Source organism: Crassostrea angulata, chromosome 7, assembly GCF_025612915.1.
Source record: "Crassostrea angulata isolate pt1a10 chromosome 7, ASM2561291v2, whole genome shotgun sequence".
NCBI classification, from domain to species: domain Eukaryota; kingdom Metazoa; phylum Mollusca; class Bivalvia; order Ostreida; family Ostreidae; genus Magallana; species Magallana angulata.
In genome coordinates, this window is record NC_069117.1 from 36,496,205 (window position 1) to 36,518,867 (window position 22,663).

General features: G+C 32.6%; 1 protein-coding gene across 1 annotated transcript in view; it reads left to right on the forward strand.

Moving 5' to 3' along the window:
• Positions 1-22,663, forward strand: part of LOC128192146 (ubiquitin carboxyl-terminal hydrolase 25-like) — a 192,244-nt gene that overhangs the window by 58,213 nt on the left and 111,368 nt on the right. The window contains exons 7-8 of the mRNA XM_052864629.1: positions 7,738-7,893; positions 17,568-17,656. Coding sequence (XP_052720589.1) covers positions 7,738-7,893; positions 17,568-17,656 — 245 coding nt within the window. The remainder of the gene's footprint in view (positions 1-7,737; positions 7,894-17,567; positions 17,657-22,663) is intronic.

Sequence of the window (22,663 nt, forward strand, 5' to 3'; positions counted from 1 at the left end):
TTTGGCGCGAGATGAACTGTGACGTCACGGGGTCAACGCCGCTGTATGAGAAACAGGAATATCGTGTGAAAACTGTTCGTTTTCTTGCATTGTTTTATCGATATATTAACATTTTTTTCTGTTGTTTTATTTCCTTATCAACCCTGGATGACTAATTATACTGTTGTTTGAGTTTAACCTGTATTTTATCGAACAAAAATGCCGAATTCGGATAATTGTTTGCTTCATGAATTTCGTCAAATGTGTAACACATTTTACATATAAATGCACACCATATGAAGCAAAATGACAATTAATCAAAGCATTATTGTTATAAGAAACATATTTTGTTAATATTGCCATTCTTTCGAATGATTTCTCAGTGACATTATTAACTGATTAATAATATTGATAATACATAATGATATTTCGTAAAAGGTAACTCGGGGTCTATTCCTCGTATAAGGCATAAAATTACACATGGTGTCGCCCGATTATTCAATAATATTGATATCGGACTAATAAAAATCAAAATAGTATGCATTCTATAACAAACATACACAGGATTATTAACGGATCAAGGCGAAAGTCCAAGATGGCTGCATGATTAAGTCTGTCTTTTAAAAATACGATAATGGAATTTAATTTTACATTTATTTACATCCTTTGTCAAAATGTTCCAGTTTATTCAGATTTCATGATGATTCATTGTCAGTATTACAATTTAAGCTATACGGAGTTACATGTATTTAAAGCGTTTAATTGCTGACCATAGCGCTCGAAAGAAAGTTGCACGTTATAAAATAAGAAATTATAAAGACTACCGTAATTACTTCCGAAATAATTACTTGATCACATAAAAAAGGTTTTAATTGCTGAATTGTAACGTTGGTCATTATTTAAGTGATTAGATAAGTAACAATAAAGGCATTTACTTCGAACATTAGTTTTACTATTTAATAGTATCATGCATGATTCTTTAATCACTGATTGACGGACTATACACATGTTTTAGCTGACGAATGCTTGATTTTACACAGTTCAATTTATTTTTCTGTTTTATCTTTTAACAATTGAGTAGCTAATTATACACAAATCAATTTACCAGTCTAGTGGTGTGAAACTCTTTGTTCACCAGACTCGTGTTTCTTGTGTATACATACCCCAGATACACGTGTGTCTGGAGCAGTGGCTTCGTTAGTTTACCTGTTCACCTGTGTCATTGTCTCGGATCACTCGTGTGTGAAAGATATTATGTAATCAAAAAATGAATAATGAACATAAAATCAGCCCATGTAAGCGTTTCAAGATATCGTATTCATCGGTAAACATGGTAAAAAGGCGACGAGAATAACAAATTTTAAAATACTTTAAAAAGAAATCTGATTGTAATGAAATAATAACGGATACAAATTTCTAAATCTACAATACTTAAAACAACAAGATACGTCAAAACATTAGACCTATATCGATCATTTTGGCTGAAAAATCGAATTTAATTTGTATAGCTTTGTAAGGAAATTTCCCTCCCGTTGACCTCGTGACGTCACTTCCGCTGAAGCCTCGTTATCGCCTAATTCTGTTTTCTCTTGATTAAATTTCCCAAAGCAGGTAAAAATAGCCACTTTGAAGAGGCGTAACTCCGTTATTTTTGCACCGATTTCGATGCGGTTTTTTGCATTAAATTTTGGTAAATAAACTCTTTAACATATGTTTCACATCGGCTGGGCTGCAGGTACCCTTTAAAAACTAAAAAGTAAAAAATTTGTCAATATTTATTAAGAAAATTTTCAAAGTCTGTTCGTTCAGAAACCAACTTTAACATCTTATTGTATTGTAAACTTAACATTTTTCGTCATTATTACTCCTACTGTACATGTGATCCTTCACTTTGTTTGTGTACATTTGTATACACTGATTTTGAACCTCAAATACCAGTGAACTGGTCTTGAGTTAATAAAAGAATATAAAATCTTAGGCCATTCTTTTTTTCCATTTTAAATGCTGAATAGGAAATACCAAGTTAAAAATCATAAGCTGAATGTAATAAACTCATGTGAACAAAATATGAATCAAACCTAGGCGAACTGTGAGCTCTGTATCTTGCTTATAATTCTACAATTGACGCTGAAATTTTGGTTGAACATTAGAAAATCTCTATGAATTAGAGCATGTTAAATACTTGTACAAACAAAATAAAAGAATGATACTAGTATTCTGTATATATCTACTCTCTGGGGCCCTCTCTTTATACAATATAATGTGAAATCTACATCAATTTTAATAGTTTTTCAGACACGAGTAAATAAAAACGACATCTTTAAAACAGTTTCCATATTTCTGACACATTTCTGTTGCGGGGATAAAGTAATTATCGCTATTCCTAAGAATACTACAGCGGAAAATTATCCTGGTTTGTACGCGAAGTAAATAACAGTCATTTAATTATAGAGAAGACAAATAAAATTTTTGAATGTTTTTAATTTGAGGAATTGAGCACATTTGAGGTACAATTTTCTTCTTCACATCTATACATGTAGGGTTTTTAAAATAAAAAACAATAACTACTATTTTTTTTTAATACAATAACTAGTAAGTACTGAGTAGTTGATGAAAAAAATGTATCTATATGCTCTCATATATTTTGATCGCTTTACAAAGGGGGGGGGGGGGCAGAACGAAAATATAGGGATTTGGAAGTTAACAACTTAACAGTATACCTCTACCAAATGTTTAGTTTTATATCTTGCGTAGAATTTTCTTATTCTGGTAAAAAATAATATTTCATGAAGGTACAATGTCAAAGATTACATGTATACAAAAATAAGTGTAAAATTCGAATACTTTACAATATTTATTTTTTGTTTTTCTACCAGGGGATCATATGGCATAATATCTTTTGAACGCCCATTGTTGCTCAGGTGAGCGATGTGGCCCCATGGGCCTCTTGTTTTTGTAATGACATCGTGAGTAATAAAATGCACAGTACTGTACGAGGTATTTCTTTACAATCCCAATCAAAAGAATTTTTTTCCCACGTTTGTGTATGAACCCTGGAAACTATTATTGCATAGTAAAAAAGAAAACGAAACCGGGTAGAATGTAATATGACGGAATTTTTGTGAATTCTTCATGTCTGCGTTCGTGGGAATCACTGGTCTTGGGTGGAGAATAAATCAAATGCTTTGTGTTTTTACAATTAATTTTCTGTTGGATGAAATAACGGTATTCTGGTGTCGTGTGTATATACAAAGGTGTGAAACCTGTGACTAAAACACAGCCTGGGGGCACGTAGCCTAGTGTACACCTTTACACTTCATTGCATTAACTGTGTTTTTAACATTACAACTTCTCTGCATAAGGGCAGTCACTATTTAATTAATCAATGGAAAGAACACAAATTAAATATTTTATGTTTGGTATTTCATTTTCTCATTCATAGCGATTACGGGGGATAACTCTATTTGAATATGAAACCACGTGTTGAGCTAATGGACGCCATACCCCTTATTTACAAGTAGCTTTCAAAGTATAACTTGATTAAATGAGATTTAGCAATAAGGTATTTATTAAAATATAAATGGTTTGGTAAAATATTATACTTAGTTCTACCAGACAAAACCACGGAGGTTGGTGTTGTAATTAAAGGACTATGTGCGGTTTTATGCATTTTTTGCCCCCCAAATCAAAGTTTTAGAAAGAGCTTTAAAAATTAGGTGAAAGATATTTAAAACCATATTGGAAATAAAGGTGTAAAAGGTTATCACCACAGTGACGTCATAATGTAGAAATGACGTCATGAAGATTGCATTATTTTGATAAATTGATGTTTTGTAGCAAAAAAAGGGTGTTTTCCGATGGTTTTTCGACTCGGAAACATCGAGCGCAGGCTTGCTCAAGTACAATTTTTTAGTATAATGTGTATATCTATCTGACGAAAAATATATGTTAAAATCGCACTTGAGCAGACCTGCGCTCTATACTTCCGATAGGAAAATATAGAGCAAAAATGAGAATATTTTCATTTTTTTGCAAATTTGCGGGAATTAGGTCATTTATGTGACGTCATAGGTAAACAGCAAATGAGCAATGATGACTAAAATCAAGATTAAAGTTATAGGCATCCTCTATACAATGATTTATGAAGATTTTATTTTTATACGATACTATTTAAAAATTGGTTAAAATCGGGGGCAGATATTTAACCAAACCGCACATAGTCCTTTACAATATGTAAAATTACGATACATTTAACGATACACCGACGAAAACGGAAGAGACCAAACAGCCACAAAACACAGATTGATTTTTAAAAATTGCTTAAAATATATATGTTAAGCAAATTTAATAACTTGAATTACTCTTTTGACTTTCTACATCAATATTCTGAAAGTATATACTTAATACGATGACTTCCTTAATAAGCGGTCATACTTTCACTATAGTAATCATCGATTGAAAATCGGCTTATCCCCCAATTCGGCTAGTCTAAGGATTTTTCTTGAATTTTTGTCTAAAAATTAGCAATTCGGCCTATGCCCCACATCGACATATGCCCCGAAAAATACGGTATTTTAAAATAAACAAGTAGACTTAGTTAATAGTAAAGTAATGAGTAGTATACTAGCAACCTTGTTTTAGTTTATCATTATAAAACCTATTTTGATAATCTTCATTACAATATTATAATCTTCTACTCCATAATGAAACTCAATTAAATGCATTTATGAGTCTCCTCGACAATTTTGTGTATGGGCTATGGTACTCAGATGACCGTTAAGGCCTATTGGCCTCTTGTTTGGAAATACCCTAATGTTCGTGTGTATAACACCCACTTTTTTTCAGCAAAAATTTGATCAAAAGTAGAGGTGCGTGTTGTACATAGGACTAAAATTTTACCCCATTTTTTCAAGCTGTGATTCTTGATAGCATGGGAGTAGTGACTGCCGATATAGCATGTTATGTAAGTTGTATGAGTGTATACTAAATTTGTTGCATCAGAAATACCTTATTCTTAGTTTTATTTCCATGTATTGAAATATATATCCTCTCTCAACACTATTTCTTGCATCAAACAAGTTTAGATACTGTGGAATCATTAGATTTCGTGGTGGCTCAATTTTCGTGGAATTTGTGGGTACAAAAATAAAAATACAAAACACAAAATAACATCCTCCACGAATTGATAAATTTGGGTCATAAAGTCATATTTCCTTTTAGAATACACGAAATTACGTCCCTCACAAACCTGTAAAATTTAAGCCATCCACAAAAATTGGCCCCCACGAAATTTAATGATTCCACAGTATCGCCTGTGTTTTCGCCAATACATAAGCAGCCACCTGTTGACTCGGCGCGTGGACAGTGTTTAACAATTTCTGGTGTCAGAAGCATGCACCTGTCTTGTGTCAGACTTCACAGGGTGTTTTCAAGTGCATGAATATTAGCAATTATTCTGATTTTATTAAACTTGATTATTTTGTGTCCTGTTATCCAGTTAAACGTTATTGCTTTACATAGACACTCGATCATTTGTACGACTTGATAATGACGATATACGACAAACATATTTTTCTTCACAATGTTTATTTAACAACAATTAAAGAGTTTGACTGAAACTAATCAATTAAATCATTTCTGATGTTGTTAGCTCACCTGAGCTGAAAGCTCAAGTGAGCTATTCTGATCACATTTTGTCTGTCGTCGGTCTGTCCATCTGTCCATCCGTCTGTCTGTAAACTTTTCACATTTTCAACATCTTCTCAAGAACCACTGGGCCAATTTCAGCCAAACTTGGCACAAAGCATTCTTAGCCTAAGGGGATTCAAAGTTATGAAAATTAAGGACCATGCCCTTTTGCAAAGGGAGATAATTAGGAATTTATGAGAATTTTTGAGAAATTTTCAAAAATCTTCTTCTCATGAACCATAAGACCAGGAAAGCTGAAACTTGGGGCCACGATGGGGGGTTGAAGGTAGTGTAGATTCAAAATTGTGAAAATCATGACCCCTGGGGGTAGGGTGGGGCCACATTGGGGGTCAAAGTTTAACATAGGAATATATAGAGTAAAGATTCTTTTTAAAAAATCTTCTTCTCAGAAACTAATCAGCCAGCAAAGCTGAAACTTGTATGGAAGCATCCTCAGGTAGTGTTGATTCAAAGTTGTGAAAATCATAACCCCGGGGGTAGGATGGGGCCACAATGGGGGGTTGAAGTTTAACATAGGAACTATAGAGTAAATCTTTAAAACTCTTCTTCTCAGAAACTAATCAGCCAGGAAAGCTGCAATTTGTGTGGAAGCATCCTCAGGTAGTGTAGATTCAATGTTGTGAAAATCATAACCCCCTGGGTTAGGATGGGGCCACAATGGGGGGGTTGAAGTTTAACATAGGAATGTATAGAGTAAATCTTTAAAAATCTTCTTCTCAGAAACTAATCAGCCAGGAAAGCTGAAACTTGTGTGGAAGCATCCTAAGGTAGTGTAGATTCAATGTTGTGAAAATCATAACCCCCGGGGCAGGGTTGGAAATTCACCAAAAATAGCAGCCAGCCACAGGGCTGGCTACTTTAAAAAGTTACCAGCCCTGCCCAAAATCTGCCAGTCCTGATAAAAATGTTCATTATTATGAATGAACTATACATAAATCTTAACATTTACATATGCAACACAGGCCCCTCGAAATCTTAAACTTTTACAAGTATTTGAAACCATATCTAAACATAACCCAAATAATGCCTATTATTATGTTTAACATGCTTAAAAAATTAAACTATTCATCTACATGTAAATATAATTATAAACCCTCTTTTAGAAGCCAGCTAACAATGTCATAATAATGAACTTTGTAAACAATTTCAAAGATTGACAATAATATGATATCAAATATTGAAAGGGAATAAATTAAAACAACTGTAAATAAATGTGATAAAAATTTATTTATTCGGTCAGATGCACTCCTTTATACTGCTAATTGTGTTTTGGTCTCACAACACTATTTTTCTGTAGGTTCAAAATATGGTCAAAGCAAAATAATTCCAGATTTCTCGTTTGTTTTGAGGGGTTTTCTGCCAGTGACAGAGCTCTATTTTCAATGAGATAAAAACGGTTAAAACGCATGATTTTTCCGCTTTTGTAAAAATACGAGGTAACTTGATTTTCTTACGCCAATTACTTGCACAGGGGATGAAAATGTTTGTACTTGATTTTCAATCACATGAGTAACTTCGATGTGTCCGAGTAATTTCTTGTGTCTTTGTGTTTATTTGCTACTAAATCGTTTATGGATTATTGTTTTAAAAGTTGTAAAGGGAGATTTTGCCAGAAGATTGTTTAAAATCAACTACCTACATCTAAATATGCGTAATTTTGGTAAGAATATATTGTAAAAAATAATAGTGGTGTACAACCTATCCACCCTCGACATTGTTTACAATAGAGCTTCCCATGTGTTTCATAACTTATCAGCCATTCAAATTCTACTTTCCATCCCAGAACTGTACATCAGATATAATCAGAGTTATGGTTTTGTTGCTTGCAGTTGGGCTTGATGTTATATATTTTTTGTAAGGTCAGATCTGGGAATGTCTGAGAATTTTTTTGATTTTCACAAAATTTTGACAAAGATATGAGAACTGTTAAGGTGAGCAATACGGCCCATGAGCCTTATGTTTTTTAATTTAATTTTGTTTTTTTTTGTGGGGAGGGGGGGGGGGGGGGGGGTGAGATTCAGAAAAATAAGATTCATTTTGTTTTTACAGGTGACAAGAAACATCCGCTTTATGCAGGAGCTTCGATATCTATTTGCTCTGATGATTGGCTCTCAGAAGAAATATGTAGACCCATCAAAGGCAGTAGAGATATTGAAAGAGGCTTTCTCCTCATCTGCATCCTCTGGTGTTGGTGACAGTCAGCAGGTATTGAAGTTGTTGGTCACAATAATCTCTTTCATTTGTAAACAGCATAGAGTCAAGTGTACATTTGTTTTATAGGTAGTAAGCATGAATTTTAGAAATTGTTTATTTTTATTCCAACTGTAGATTAATTAGCTCATCCAAATTGAAGATTCATGTAGGCCTTTATGATCACCTATATTTGACAATATTTTACTTTATTATTGGTATCATTGGTTATTTTTAGTGCTTTTTAACTCACCTGAGTTGAAAACTCAATTAAGTGATCTTTTCTGAACACATTTTGTCTAGGGATGGGACAATTCACTGATACACCGGTGCATTACGGTATTTATTTTGACGATATTTGGAAAGATACATTTACCATTAAAGCAACGATACCTAAGCAAATTTTTTTTTATTTTCCGAAAATAACCGAGCTTCATATATCGGCTATTTTTAGTCTGCGTGCCTAATATGAAAGTACAAAGATGGTGGAATACCTCGTAAAGTTGTCAAAACTGTTAGGAAGCTAAATCTGGAGTGTGGACAACTTTTGGATTACTTGTTTATGAAAAAGTAGTGTATATGAGACTAAAGTAATTTGTAAATTGTGCAAAGCTCATTTTAAATATATCAAAATAACTTTGGACATGCGGTAATACATCGACAGATTGAATAAATTTTTAACCCTTATTCAAGTTTTCATTTAGTTGCAATGTATCGTGATATGTATCGTATCGCATCTCATGTATCGTGATATGTACCGAGTCGGCTAAGTACAGAATCGTCCCAGCCCTAATTTTGTCTGTTGTCAGTTTCTCCGTCTGTCTGTCAGTCCGCATCTAACTGTCCATAAACTTTTCATGTTTTCAACATCTTCTCGAGAGTCACAGGGCCAATTTCAACCAACATTGGCTTAAAGCATTCTTAGGCTAAAGGGGATATCAAAGTTTTGAAAATTTGAGACCACACTCTTTTTCAAGGGGAGATATATTAGGAAGTATTGAAAAAAATTGAGAAATTTCAAAAATTTTCTTCTCAGGAAACATTTTCTAAAATCTTCTTCTCTACTTCGATCCACACATGTGAGGAAAAAACTGAATGCATGGTTATGATGTCCATGAAGCCTTCTACCAAAATTGTGAAATTCATGGCCTCTGGTTCAGGGGTTCAGGCCTCAGTGTGGAGCCAATATGGCCATATATATTAGTAAAATGTATTAAATTTTAGAAAATCTTCTTCTCTACTCCCATTTATATTTGTTAAAAACTAAATGCATGATTATGATGTCCATGAGGCCCTCTACCAAAATTATGAAATTCACGACCCCTGGGTCAGGGGTTCAGGCTCTAGGGTGGGGCCAATATGGCCATATAGTTAAACTTATTGAATCTTAAAATATCTTTTTCTCTACTCCCATTTATATTTGTTAAAAACTAAATGCATGATTATGATGTCAGTGAGGCCCTCTACCAAAATTGTGAAATTCATGACCTCTGGGTCAAGGGGTTCAGACTCTAGGGTGGGGCCAATATGGCCATATAGTAAAAATGTATTAAATCTTAGAAAATCTTCTTCTCTACTCCCATTTATATTTGTTAAAAACTAAATGCACGATTATGATGCCCATGAAGCCCTCTACCAAAATTGTGAAATTCATGACCCCTGGGTCAGGGGTTCATGCTCTAGGGTGGGGCCAATATGGGCATATATTGAAAATGTATTAAAATTTTGGAAAATCTTCATCTTTAATCCCATATATATTTGTTAAAAACTAAATGCATGATTATGATGTCCATGAAGCCCTCTACTAAAATTGCGAAATTCATGACCCCTGGGTCATGGGTTCAGGCTCTAGGGCTGGGCCAATATGGCCATATAGTAAAAATGTATTAGATCTTAGAAGATGTTCTTCTCTACTTCCATATATATTTGTTAAGTTATAATGTCCTTGAAGCCCTCTACCAAAATTGTAAAATTCTTGACCCCTTTGTTAGGGGTTCAGGCTCTAGGGTGGGGCCAATATGGCCATATTGTAAAAATGTTTTAAATCTTAAAAAATGTTCTTCTCTACTCCCACACGTGGGCAAAAAACTGAATATATGGTTATGATGTCCACTAACTCCTCTACCTAAATTGTGAAATTCATGGCCTCTGGGTCGGGGGGGGGGGGGGGCAATATAGTGTTAATGCATATAATGTTTAAATATTTTCTTCTCTATTCTCACACATCTGTAATAAAAACTGACTTATAATTATATTTACCAGGAAGTCCTCTACTGAAATTTTAATTTTCGTTTCCCCTGGAGTATGGGTTTTGACTCTAGGGCAGGGCCAAAATGGATATATAGGTGTTAATGCATATAATGTAAAAAAATTATCTTCTTTACTCCCACACACCTGAAAGGAAAACTGAATTCATGATTTTGTAGACCAGATCTTTAAGTTTTTTGCAAAAATTATAGGTTTCATAGTTCTTTTTGAAAGATTTCAGGCAGGGAGGTGGTCGTCATTACAAATTTATAATTTTTCTACTCCAGAATGAAACCTAATTAATTAAATGCATATATGAGACTACTCAACAAGTTTGTGGATGGGTTATATGCTACTCAGGTGACCGTTAAGGCCAATTGGCCTCTTGTTTTTTATTTTAAAATTAAACACATATATTGTATCAATAGATGGTTTGTAATATAATTGTTGCATTGTGTGTGCAATGCTTATTTTCTAAAACCTGTAGGCTTGCATAAACATGAGTTTGAAGTTGGTTTCATCTATGATGTTTGTTTTTATGTTTTCGATACTTAAACTTGTGTTTATAGCTCACCTGAGCTGAAAGCTAAAGTGAGCTATTCTGATCACATTGTGTCCATCGTCCGTCTGTCTGTAAACTTTTTACATTTTGAACTTGTTCTCTAAAACCCCTTGGCCAATTTCAACCAAATTTGGCACAAAGCATCCTTGTGGGAAGGTGAATATAAATTGCAGAAATGAAAGACCGATCTTTATTCAAAGCGGAGAAAATCTCGCAACTGTAGAAAGGGGGGGGGGTGCATTTTTAAAAATCTTCTTCTCAAGATCTACTGAATCAAATTCAATGTAATTTAGCATAAATAATCCTGATGGTAAAGAAAATATAAATTGCAAAAATTATGGGCTAATTTTGTTTCAAATCTAAGTTATTACGAAAATAATAATAAAGGAAAGGCATGTTTCAATCAGTTTATAGCTTCGGGTTCAGTATTACATAGGAGTCTTGGTAAAATTGGGTCGGCAAACAAGGGTCAGCCAGGACAAAATAAAAGCGGGGGCAGATCGAGATTTTTCAATTTACGTCAATAATAATCAAAAGATTAATTAGTGATTGAAATTTTCAGGATATTTTACAGACCAGTATATTTGTATTCGCTGTAAAAATTGATAGACAACAATGCGTATTTTGGAATTAATTGATGATTGTTGATTTCCAAGTTGGTAAAATGGTTAGGTTAAATATTTTAATGCGTTGACAGTTTTCACATATAACGGTGTTAGCTTTTTTTTATTTTGATTTTGTTTTCATTAATTATGCTTTGTAACCTAGGAACTATCGCCTGTATTTTGTAATTTTTACGTATCAAATCAAACAGAGACTTCAGTAAATCAGTCAGTTGACTGTTTACCTGCGCAAATTAAGCAAAATCTGATTAGGCAAAATTTGATGTATCAAATTAACAAAGTACTAAAATACAATTCATTCTATCTGTAATTCGGTATGATCTTTTGCGTAATGGTTGATTAATGCTATGTGTTTTGTTGAGATGCTCAGTATTTTCTTGAGTTTATTCAGTTTGAATAGAGTTTAGGATCGCTGACAGAAATATGTAGGTATATATATATGATTCATTTTGAAAAATAAATTGTGCTCTTTATTTGTTGTAGTGCATGTTTCATATGTTAAATTGAGCCTTAGTAAAATAGAGTGATATGCCTGTCAATACATTGATATTTTAGCTCAAATTATTAATATTGCTGTTATATTTGGAATCAAAGTACTAAAAGTAGTGAAAAGTGGTTAGCACGCATGAATTCATGTTTTAATTATAATGGGGAAGACAAATTGAATTTTTGAATGCTTCTAATTTGAGAAATTGAGCGCATTGAGGTACAAGTTTCCTCATCACATCTATAGGCATTTTTAAAAAAATAAAATACAATAACTATTATGATATATATTTTTTTTAAAAATACAATAACTAGTAAGTAGTTGAGCAAGAAAATGTACCTCTATGCTTTCATATATTTTGATCACTGTGTACCCCTACCAAATGTTTAATTTTATATCTTGCATAGGATTTTCTTATTTTTCATAAAAAAAAAAAAAAGTATTCCATAAAGGTACAATGTCAAAGAGGACATGTATGCAGAAAAAGTGTAAAATTCGAATACTTTACAATATTTATTTTTTGTTATTCCACCGAATGGCCATATGGCACAATATCTTTTGAACGCCCATTTAAAGTCATTGTTGCTCAGTTGAGCGATGTGGCCCCATGGGCCTCTTGTTTAAGGAAGGATTTGTAAATATTCGCTTCATAAGTTGTTCTAATTCACAAGATTGTTTACTAAACAGCAGACCTCAGATAAATGAAATGGCTGATCTTAGTATTCCTGGAGATCGCCAAATATATCGACCTGAAAAAGGGTAGAAATTGGTTCCTATGTATTATAGTCCCCCTGCGAGATAATCATGAACAATTCATGGTTTTCCCTTGAATAATTCATGAATTATATTCATGAAATGTTCATGAACAATTCATGAGGATCCCATGAACTTATTAATGGACATTTTAAAGTCATGAATTTTTGTTCAATAGAAAATTTTGATGAATATTCATGAACATACTTTTTCATGAATAATTCATGAAGAGTTATATTCATGAAGCTTCATCATTTGATGAATATCCAATAATAAGTTCATAGGATCTTCACAAACTGTTCATGAATAAGTTTAATGAATCTTCATGAACTGTTCATGAATAAGATTATGAATTTTATTCATGAATAATTCATAAAAAAAAAATTCATGAACTATTCATGAAAATTCTTACCTACTACATTTTGTATATAAAAAGGTAAAATCTCATATAAAAATGACTATAAAATACTTTATTATAATTGAAGAATAATGAGACAATATCTGAAGTATCACATAATTCTCATGTACTATCAATTTAAATAATCAGCAAGTTTAATAAAGTTTTCAAAACAACAGGTAACGATATCAATACTATCAATATGTCCTTTATGAAATCTTGCTTTGTTGCAGTTTTCTTGCCTTTGCTCATCTTGATTTCAGCTGTATGCCATTTATTGCAAGGTGCATTTACTGCATGGTAGGTAAAATGCTCCATCCTTTAAATGATTATATTCTGCAAATCAAGAGTAACTTGAGTGTTATTTTGTCTTGGTGACAATACTTATTGGTGGCAATTCTTCCCAGGCTTCACATATAGCCCCTTTTGTAGCATAAGAGTCATACATCTGTACTGTAAAAAAATGATATGACAAATAGCTGTATAATTATGACATGTCGTTCAAAACATTTGGAACATCAACTAATCATTCAATCATCTCATTTAACTTTTATTTCAAATATTTTTATGAAGTAAGATAATGCTGAAATTGCACTTGAGCTTAAGAGTACAAGTGCTTATCCTAGAAAAGTGATATCGCAGAAAAAAGAAAAAAAAGAGATGAAACTATAACTGTTTTCAAATTTGTAAATAATACTGGCCATTTTATTAGAAATTTTCAATTATTTGCAATAGCATTTACTCATTACTTTCTGAAAGTTATGTTCCATGATCACTATATTTAGGGCTGTTCAATATTCTGGTTTCTCTGCATAATTCTAGAGTATTCTAGAGTAAAAAAAAGTTTCTATAAATTAACTCAAATGACATCAGCATTATGTATAACTTTATCTTGTAACTGCAACGATTTAGGTATATCAAAGGTGTAATTTATTATCAATTATGTAGTTAAACTTATATTTAAGTTAGTCAGACAAGAATTTCAAATTAAAAACCGCCATTTTGGAATGTTTGGAAAAAAAAGAACAAAACTTAATCTTACGTTTTCACTCCTTTACATAAAAGTTTATTTTGATATATTACATCCTATATTACCTTTAATATCAATACTTTGAACAACATCTGCTGCATTATGTTCTTGCATGTTCCATACTTAATTATGCCATCGCTTTATATGTGGAAGATCCGTCTGCTTTCATTCAAAATGCGTAATCACTGGGCGGAAGTGACGTTATAGAATCAAAACAACTGGCTGACTGTATATTCTGAGACTCTTTCATTTGGTTAAAGAGACAGTACAGCTGAAAACACATGTGTGAATAGCTTCAGATTTACCCTTGGTATCATTAGGAAATAAGAAATAACGTTGATTGTAATAGTTGAAATACACAAAAATCCCTTAAACGTAATTATAAGCTTCCGGAAATTTAAGGGTTGTACAAACCTGAATAATCTTATATCGTTTATTTGTACCACATGGGCTTTGTTTGACAGTAATCGACACGTGCTGAAAACTACAAGATCTTTGTCCGACTACAGCATCATGGTATACGAGTTTAAAGGGACTCTCTAAACGGAAAACATCATCACTTACTTGATAATTTGTAAATGGTTTACCAATTTCGGTTCATTTTAAAATGAACTGACATAAATATTTCAAATAACCCTTCAAGGGGCCTCATTTACACAAATGAATTAAGGTTGTAGCAACTCCTATGATAAACAGGAAAAATACATGCTTACAAAATAATAATTTTGGTTATTTTAAAAACTTTGAACAATTATTACCTGAGAGAAGTAGAAAAAAACATATTTTTATCAACAAACATGTCCAGGAGAATCTTGCGAGCCCTGCATGTGTTTTGTTTACAGTACATACGCATGCATAATATTATAAAAGGCTGAACCAGGTAACACGTTGCGATGTAAATGTGTGATAGCTTAAATGTAATTGTTAATTTTAATGAAAGAATTAGATTTATTTCATGGAGAACTTTGTAATTTTCTGAAAGTTTATACATTCATGAGTAGTAGAAAAATACCGAACCCGATCAGAAAATTTGTTCAAGTCGGTTTTTTGATAAGATGCGCTGTACTGTCTCTTTAAATAATTTTTTAACATATGTTAATAATAATCAAAGAACATCTTTAAATGAAACTAAATTTAAGGTGCTTAAGTTTTCATTATTATATATTCAGAGATTGAAGAGACGTAGGATTTGATATTGTTCAATTTTCACAAGTTGTGTCTGTGAAATTTCAACCCCCTCCGATTTTGAACCCTCAAGGTTTTGGAACTTAAAAAATAATTTACACTCAATTAAAAATTCTTTCATACTTTATTTCTATGATTTTGCATTAATGTTTTTTAGTAATATTTTCATTATTGCTTCACATGACAAATTGAAGTTCAGTATGTTTTTGTAATGGAGGCGAATCGACATGACACCTCATAAATGATGCCGGACTCCTCGAAACTCGAGCATAGTTGTCCGAGTTTTAACAGCTAATCATAAATGCATTGTTTGAAATTCTCAAGGGAATAATTGCGTAATGGATTTGTAACTTCTCAAAATGATGTGCAACAGTGATGCCTTTTACAAATAAACCGCAGAGGTTCTCAACTCGACGGGGTAGAAATTTCAACCGAATGTGCTCGGAACATTTTCCCCCCCATTCTACCAGGAACAGACGCACTTCGTCTTGTGTGTATATATGCTTCTATGATAGACTAACAACCGAATATACTTCAAACAAGTTAGAAATTAACGTATACTAATCTTTTTCCCAAGAAATACGCAAATTTTAAAATTATTTCACTTTTTCAGTTTAGTTTACAAGATTTTTAACAACATAAAACAGTCATATGTATCATCTACAAAGACTGATTATTCACTGATAAAATTATGTCATTTTTGGGAGTTGATTTTAATCAACTCTCCTATGCAGTTACTCAGGCAAACCGAAAGTGAAACAGTGTTTGGACCTAAGCACAAATCAACACCGCTGACAACATTTAGTTCTAATCGATAAATTTGATGTAATAAGTATTAAGCATTGTTTTTTGAAGGAAACTTATTTATAGATACCTTGTAAATAGTCAGACTTTAAATGGTACAAACAATTAAGATAATTTTTGAAGTCGTACATTTTATATATTCCTACTCCAGAGCTCGTTCAACCAGACGCTCAACTGTCTCCATAAATCTCCGACAAGCAGAGTGTCTCTCTTGCTTGTCGGTGGTTAACGGATACAGCTGAGAGTCTAGTTGAATGAGACTATAGTTCAATTTTGCTTGGATCCATACAATTTCTCATAACTATACGTAGTTTGATGGAATAGATCTATGACAATTATACAACATGATTCATATTGGGTTTTCATGAAATTTCTGTGGGAGAATTCATATTATAAAAAATGTGCGTAATTCAAATACATATAGGAAAGCCAGGCAAAATAACATATCATTGATTTTAAAATTAATAATAATCGATAAAATCAACTCCCATCAGTTCTTCAGTACTTTGATTTGGATATAAATTTAACAATGAAGAAATTAAGCGTCAAATTTAGGATCTAGTGATGTCAATTTGATCATGATGTCTGAGACCTTTATTTTTGTCAATGAATTTACTTGTTTCTTAGAATTAAATAAATAATGAAACTATAATATATCACATCTCTCTTATTCAAAATTAAAGATGCCACATTTATATAGGTGTTTGAATATTCATGAATGTTCATGAAGACTGTGTTTTAATAATAATTTGAGATGTATAAAAAATTTTAAAACACATAATGTTCTGAATACTAAACTATGTTATATAAAAGTATTTGAAATTATATAGATTTCCTAAATTAGACCTTCATGAAAATTCATGAATGTTCAATACCTAGAACCATTTAACGCCAGGTAATTCCTGTATTCTTGTATATTCATAATTTGTTCATGTCTTTGAATAACATTTTAAGAAAATAACAATAAAATTCATGAACCACCTTTATGAACCAGTCATGAATACATCATGAAACGTCATGAACGGTTCATTAAAGTTCTTAAAATCATGAATTTCATCTTGCAGAGGACGCACCCTCAACTTTTGAGTAAACTTTTGGTGAAAAAAGTATGTGTTATACGGTAGTTCAGACTGTTTAAGCATTTGATTTATTTAGAGCAGTTCACATTTTCAGTAAAATTCAGAACAGTCTAGATTTTCCAGCAATGTTCAGAAAAGTTTAGCAAAATTGCTGAAATGTGTTCAAAACTGTTTCAGAGGCACAAAATGGTAGTAAGTAATTTTTTGGATATGATTCAGATACATTCCAAATTTAAGAAAATTTCTTTTTCAGGAGTGGGGGGGGGGGGTATGACTATTGCTGCTCAGGTAATTGATTAAGCCCCTGGGCCTCTTGTTTAAAAGATATCTTTTTAATCACTTTATTGCTAAAGTTAAAGAGTTTCTATCATTCATTGGTAAACCAATGGAATAATGAATATTCATGAAAACATTAAAAGTTCAGTGAGTTGGCTCTTGTATTATAGTCAAAGTATATGGAAGGCAGACCATTGATTTTATGATCATCAGTGTTTTTAAGACATGTTTTTTATGTGGTTTTAGGATGTTAGTGAATTCCAACATAAACTACTAGAATGGTTGGAGGATGCTTTCAAGTCTCATCTATGTAGGTCTTCATCTCCTTCACTGTGGTAAGCAAAACATTTGTTAAATTGGAGAGATTTACGTGTTATTTAAAGTATGGACATTAAACTGATTCCTGCATGACCACTCGGAAAATTCAATTGAAAGAAAATGCTCCTGAAGTGTGAATATTATTACCACCTCTCAATCTTTTCTGAATTTATGTAGGAATAATTCCTTGAAAATATCAATCTTGGGCCAAAAAAAATTATGATTTGTTTTCAGGCACCACCGCATCAATGAAATTATCGCCACATCAAAGTTTTGTCTGTCGTCTGTATGTCCGTCCGTCTGTCTGTCCATCTGTAAACTTTTTCACATTTTGAACTTCTTCTCTTAAACCACTGGGCCGATTTCAACCAAATTTGGCACAAAGCATTCCTATGGAAAAGTAAATATAAATTGCAGTAATTAAAGGCCAGTTTTAATTAAAAGCAGAGAAAATCTTGGAACTGTAAAAAAAAAAGGGGTGTGTTTTTAAAAATCTTCTTCTCAAGAACTACTGCGTCAAATTCAACTTGATTTAGGATAAATCATCCTTAAAGAAAGAAAAACATGAGTTGCAAAAATTAAGGGTCAATCTTTTTCCGAATTTGAGTTATTACGGAATTAATAATAATGGGAAGGGGGTTTCACCATTCAATCATTTTATAACTTCGGGTTCGATATTCCACATCTCGAAAACCTCTTTGGAGCAGCCATGTTGGACATATGATAAATTGTTCAATCTGGTTGTTGTGGAATAGTTTGTGTGTGAAGGGAATCTTTGAAACATGCAAGATACATTGGTGCCAATTTTGTGAAGTAAATTGAGATTAAATATTCCAATGTGTTGACATTTTCACCTTTGATGGTGGTTTTTGCTTGTTTTGATTTTCGTTTCATTTTCATTAATTACGCTTTGTAACTTGGGGAACTATCACCTGTATTTTGTAATTTTTACATATTTATCAAACATAGACATTGGTAAATAAGACAGCTCAGGGCTCGACATTAAAGCTGAACACCGCTCGTAAATAGGCACTGTCCGCCATATTTCTCTTTAATCACTGCTGTCCCTACAACCCTTATATAAGGGACAGACCTCTAAACAGTTCAAAGTACTTCGCTGTAGAGGTCTCACCTGTGTGGACGTACATTTTGCCTCGCCGTGTTACCCGGGTCGCGATGAAATTATCAAATTTTACGCACTTTTTGAAGCCAGGAGAATACTAACATCAAATAAATTGGTCAATGCATTATTTACGAACAGAAAATGAACATAAGATAAGAAAAAAATGCATAAAATCTAAAGACCACGAAAGGAATACTACATGTCGGCCACGAGGTTCAGGTGTGCAATCGGGTGTAACAAAATCGAAGGGTTTATATACCAGGTATCTGTGTGACGGTGCCTATTTACGAGCGGTGTTCAGCTTTAACGCTTGTCCAGTACCAGTTAAAAAAATATGCGGACAAGTGAATATTGCTGGCCACTTGTCTAACTGGACAAGTGCATTTTTTATGTACTAAAAGAAGTCTCCAAAGAAAAGAAAGTTTTGTGATAAGTTTATCCGTAGTCTCGTTATAAGTTTATCGATTAGTTATTTTGAATTTTGATCCCGACATCAAATTGCAATGCAATTGAGTTACTCTTGATCGGGATTGAAGTTCACTAACTTCAAACAACTTTCAAGGTGTGGATCTTAGTTCTTACAAAGTACCAAACACATATGTTAAGAAAAAGAAAGGAAGAAAAGGTAGCAAAGATAAAGGATTATGGAAAGAAATGTAACTTAATTTAGGTTTCATTCATCATTGATAGACTATGATGACTTGCCATGTTTGGTTTAAAAAACAGCTGAGAAATCAATATAACAGTTACATGTATTGTTAAACCTGATGCTAAATTTAAAATGTCTTGTAATTTGCCATGACAAAGCTACAGCTGACAAATCATGTTTAATGTTATAGAAAACAAATACATGTACATATAGGAAAGACACTTTAAGTTTCCATTTAAAAAGTCAGGTTATTAATTATAGCTAGAGTAATCAATAAATGATTTTATTTTAGTAATAGAGTACTGTAGTTTTCAAGTTGACAATATTTGATCTTTAATATTGAAAATTTTTCGGACAAGTGAAGTTGAAGTTCGGACAAGTAAATGTTTTGGTCACTTGTCCGAATAGACAAGTAGGAAAAAAAGTTAATGTAGAGCCCTGCAGCTGACTGTTTACTTGTACAAAATAAGATGCATTAATGGGTACCATACATAAACAACATACTAAAATACAATTCTATTGGTAAATTGGTATGATCTTCGCGTAATGGTTGATTAATGCAATGTGTTTTGTTAGTTGCTCAGTATTTTCTTGAGACTATTCAGTCTAAACAGAGATTAATTTTGCTGATGGAAATATGTACGTGTAGCAAAGACATAAATAATTGTTATACAGGTACATATGTGACTCATTTAAAAAAAAAATTGTGTTCTTTGTTTCAGTGCATTTTACTCTGTTTTAATTGTTTATGCCCTCCTTCGAAGAAGGGAGGGCATATTGCTTTGCTGCTGTCTGTCGGTCTGTCTGTTTGTCTGTCTGTCTGTCTGTCGGTCCACCAACAGTTTCCATTCATTTTCTTCGCAGACTATGAACATATTGAAATGAAATTTGGTATACAGGTTTATCATGATAATATCTAGGTCAAGTTTGATATTGGGTACGATCGAGCAATTTTCGACAGAGTTATGGCCCTTGGACGTAGAAAATTTTAGTTTTTTGCAGTTTCCACTCATTTTCTTTGCAGAGGATGAACATATTGAAATGAAATTTGGTATACATGTTTAACATGATAATATCTAAATCAAGTTCGATATTGGGTACGATCGAGCAATTTTCGACAGAGTTATGGCCCTTGGACGTAGAAAAATTCTAGTTTTTTGCAGTTTCCGCTCCTTTTTTTCGCAGAGGATGAACATATTGAAATGAAATTTGGTATACAGGTTTATCATGATAATATCTAGGTCTAGTTTGATATTGGGTACGATCGAGCAATTTTCGACAGAGTTATGGCCATTGGACGTAAAAAAATTCTAGTTATTTGCAGTTTACGTTCATTTTATTTGTGGATTTTTCCAAGGGAGGGGGGCATAAGTGTTTCACAAACATCTCTTGTTTACAATTTTCCATTTACAAACCATATTCATAAGCAAGCTAACAGAGCTTTGCTCACAGTTCTATGTTTGCACACAGCTGAGGCCTTGCTTTTGTTTGTTACCATTTTAAATGCTGAAAAGGAAATACCAAGTTTAAAAATCTTAATTTGTATGTAATAAACTCATGTGAACAAAAACAAGACTCAAACCTAGCAGAATTGTGAGCTCTGTATCTTTCTTATAATTCTACGATTGAGGCTGAAATTTTGGTTGATCATTAGAAATGGCTCGCCAAATGCTGTAAAGGACATACTTAGTTTTAAAATCATAATTTGAATGTAATAAAGTCATGTGAACAAAAACATGACTCAAACCTAGCAGAGTTGTGAGCTTTGTATCTTTACGATAATAATACATTTGACTCTGAAATTTTGGTTGATCATTAGAAGTGGCTTAATTGTTAAATATTAAATCCTTTTACGGAATAATTAATTGGATGATATGCTGTAACTACATAGTTGATAGTTTTTCAGACATGAGTAAATAAAAATGACGTCTTTAAATCATAAATCATATCCATAGTTCTGACACAATATTGTTATGAGGATAATTAAATGTAAATATTACAGCAGAAAATCATCTTTGGTTTGTGCAGTAGCCATTTGTTGTTTTTAAATAAAGATGAAATTAAAGGGTGGGTCTTAGTACAATAGAGTGATATGCCTGTCAATACATTGACAGTGATTAGGATAAGCAATCACAGGATGAAATATCTGGTTTCAGCGCTGCGGAAACCCTTTGGAAACTCTGCGGAAACTTAAGGTTACTTTAAGTTTCCGACAGGTTTCAGCACGGAAACTTCAAGTTTCATTGAGTTTCCGCAGTGCTGAAACTTAGGCTGTCCATGAATCCAAATGGTTTCCGCAACGGAAACTTACTGAAACTTGAAGTTTCTGCATAGTTTCAATCTCCATATACGTTTGGGATACATATTGTTTACAAATGGTTTCCGCGATGGAAACTTACTGAAACTTGAAGTTTCTGCATAGTTTCAACCTCCATATACAATTGGGATACATATTGTTTACAAAGGGTTTCCGCAACTGAAACTTACTGAAACTTTTTATATTTTTGCTTTCACAAAAGCTGAGCAAGGTTTCTACTTTATGTAAAAACAAAACAATTTCAAACAGTTCCAAATTTATTTTTGTTCAAAAATCTGAAATTGTTTCCAATAATAAATAAAATACAGCCAAGATACAATAATGGAGAAACATCCATATGGCAATTCCCTTATTAGGGACGTTTATTTAAAAAATGATAAAATTGCACAAGAAAAATAAACTCCCATAGAAATCTTTACATTTGTATTTTTTTTCATCTCGATTAAATGCCTATCAAATCTCCCTTTAAAAATGCAACAAAGATCTTACTTTTTTAAAAATATGAATGCAATTTACAAAATAACTGCATGTGCATGAATAAACAAAGAAAACTTCACTGTTACATGAACATGATACACTTGTCTCAATTTGTTTTGAACTACAATGAATATGTACACCATAAAATATTTTTGAAAAGTGTAAAGTATCCATCTTTAAAAAAAAAAAAAATACACTACAAGATAGTAGTTGACTATAGAGGTATGACCCAGATTTGATTTGAATATGTATGTCAATAAATTCCAAAATGAGGTCAACGTGACCCACTTACAAGTTGGGATAAACCATTTCTTTGTTAGTAATATAATCTAATGTTTTACAATAGAACAGGATTTGATATCATTTTTTTGATAATCCATTAAGTCCAAAGTGAATTTCTCATTTCCACCCATGATGTACCAACTGATCAGACTTTAATATCATAAGCCTGTTAGTAT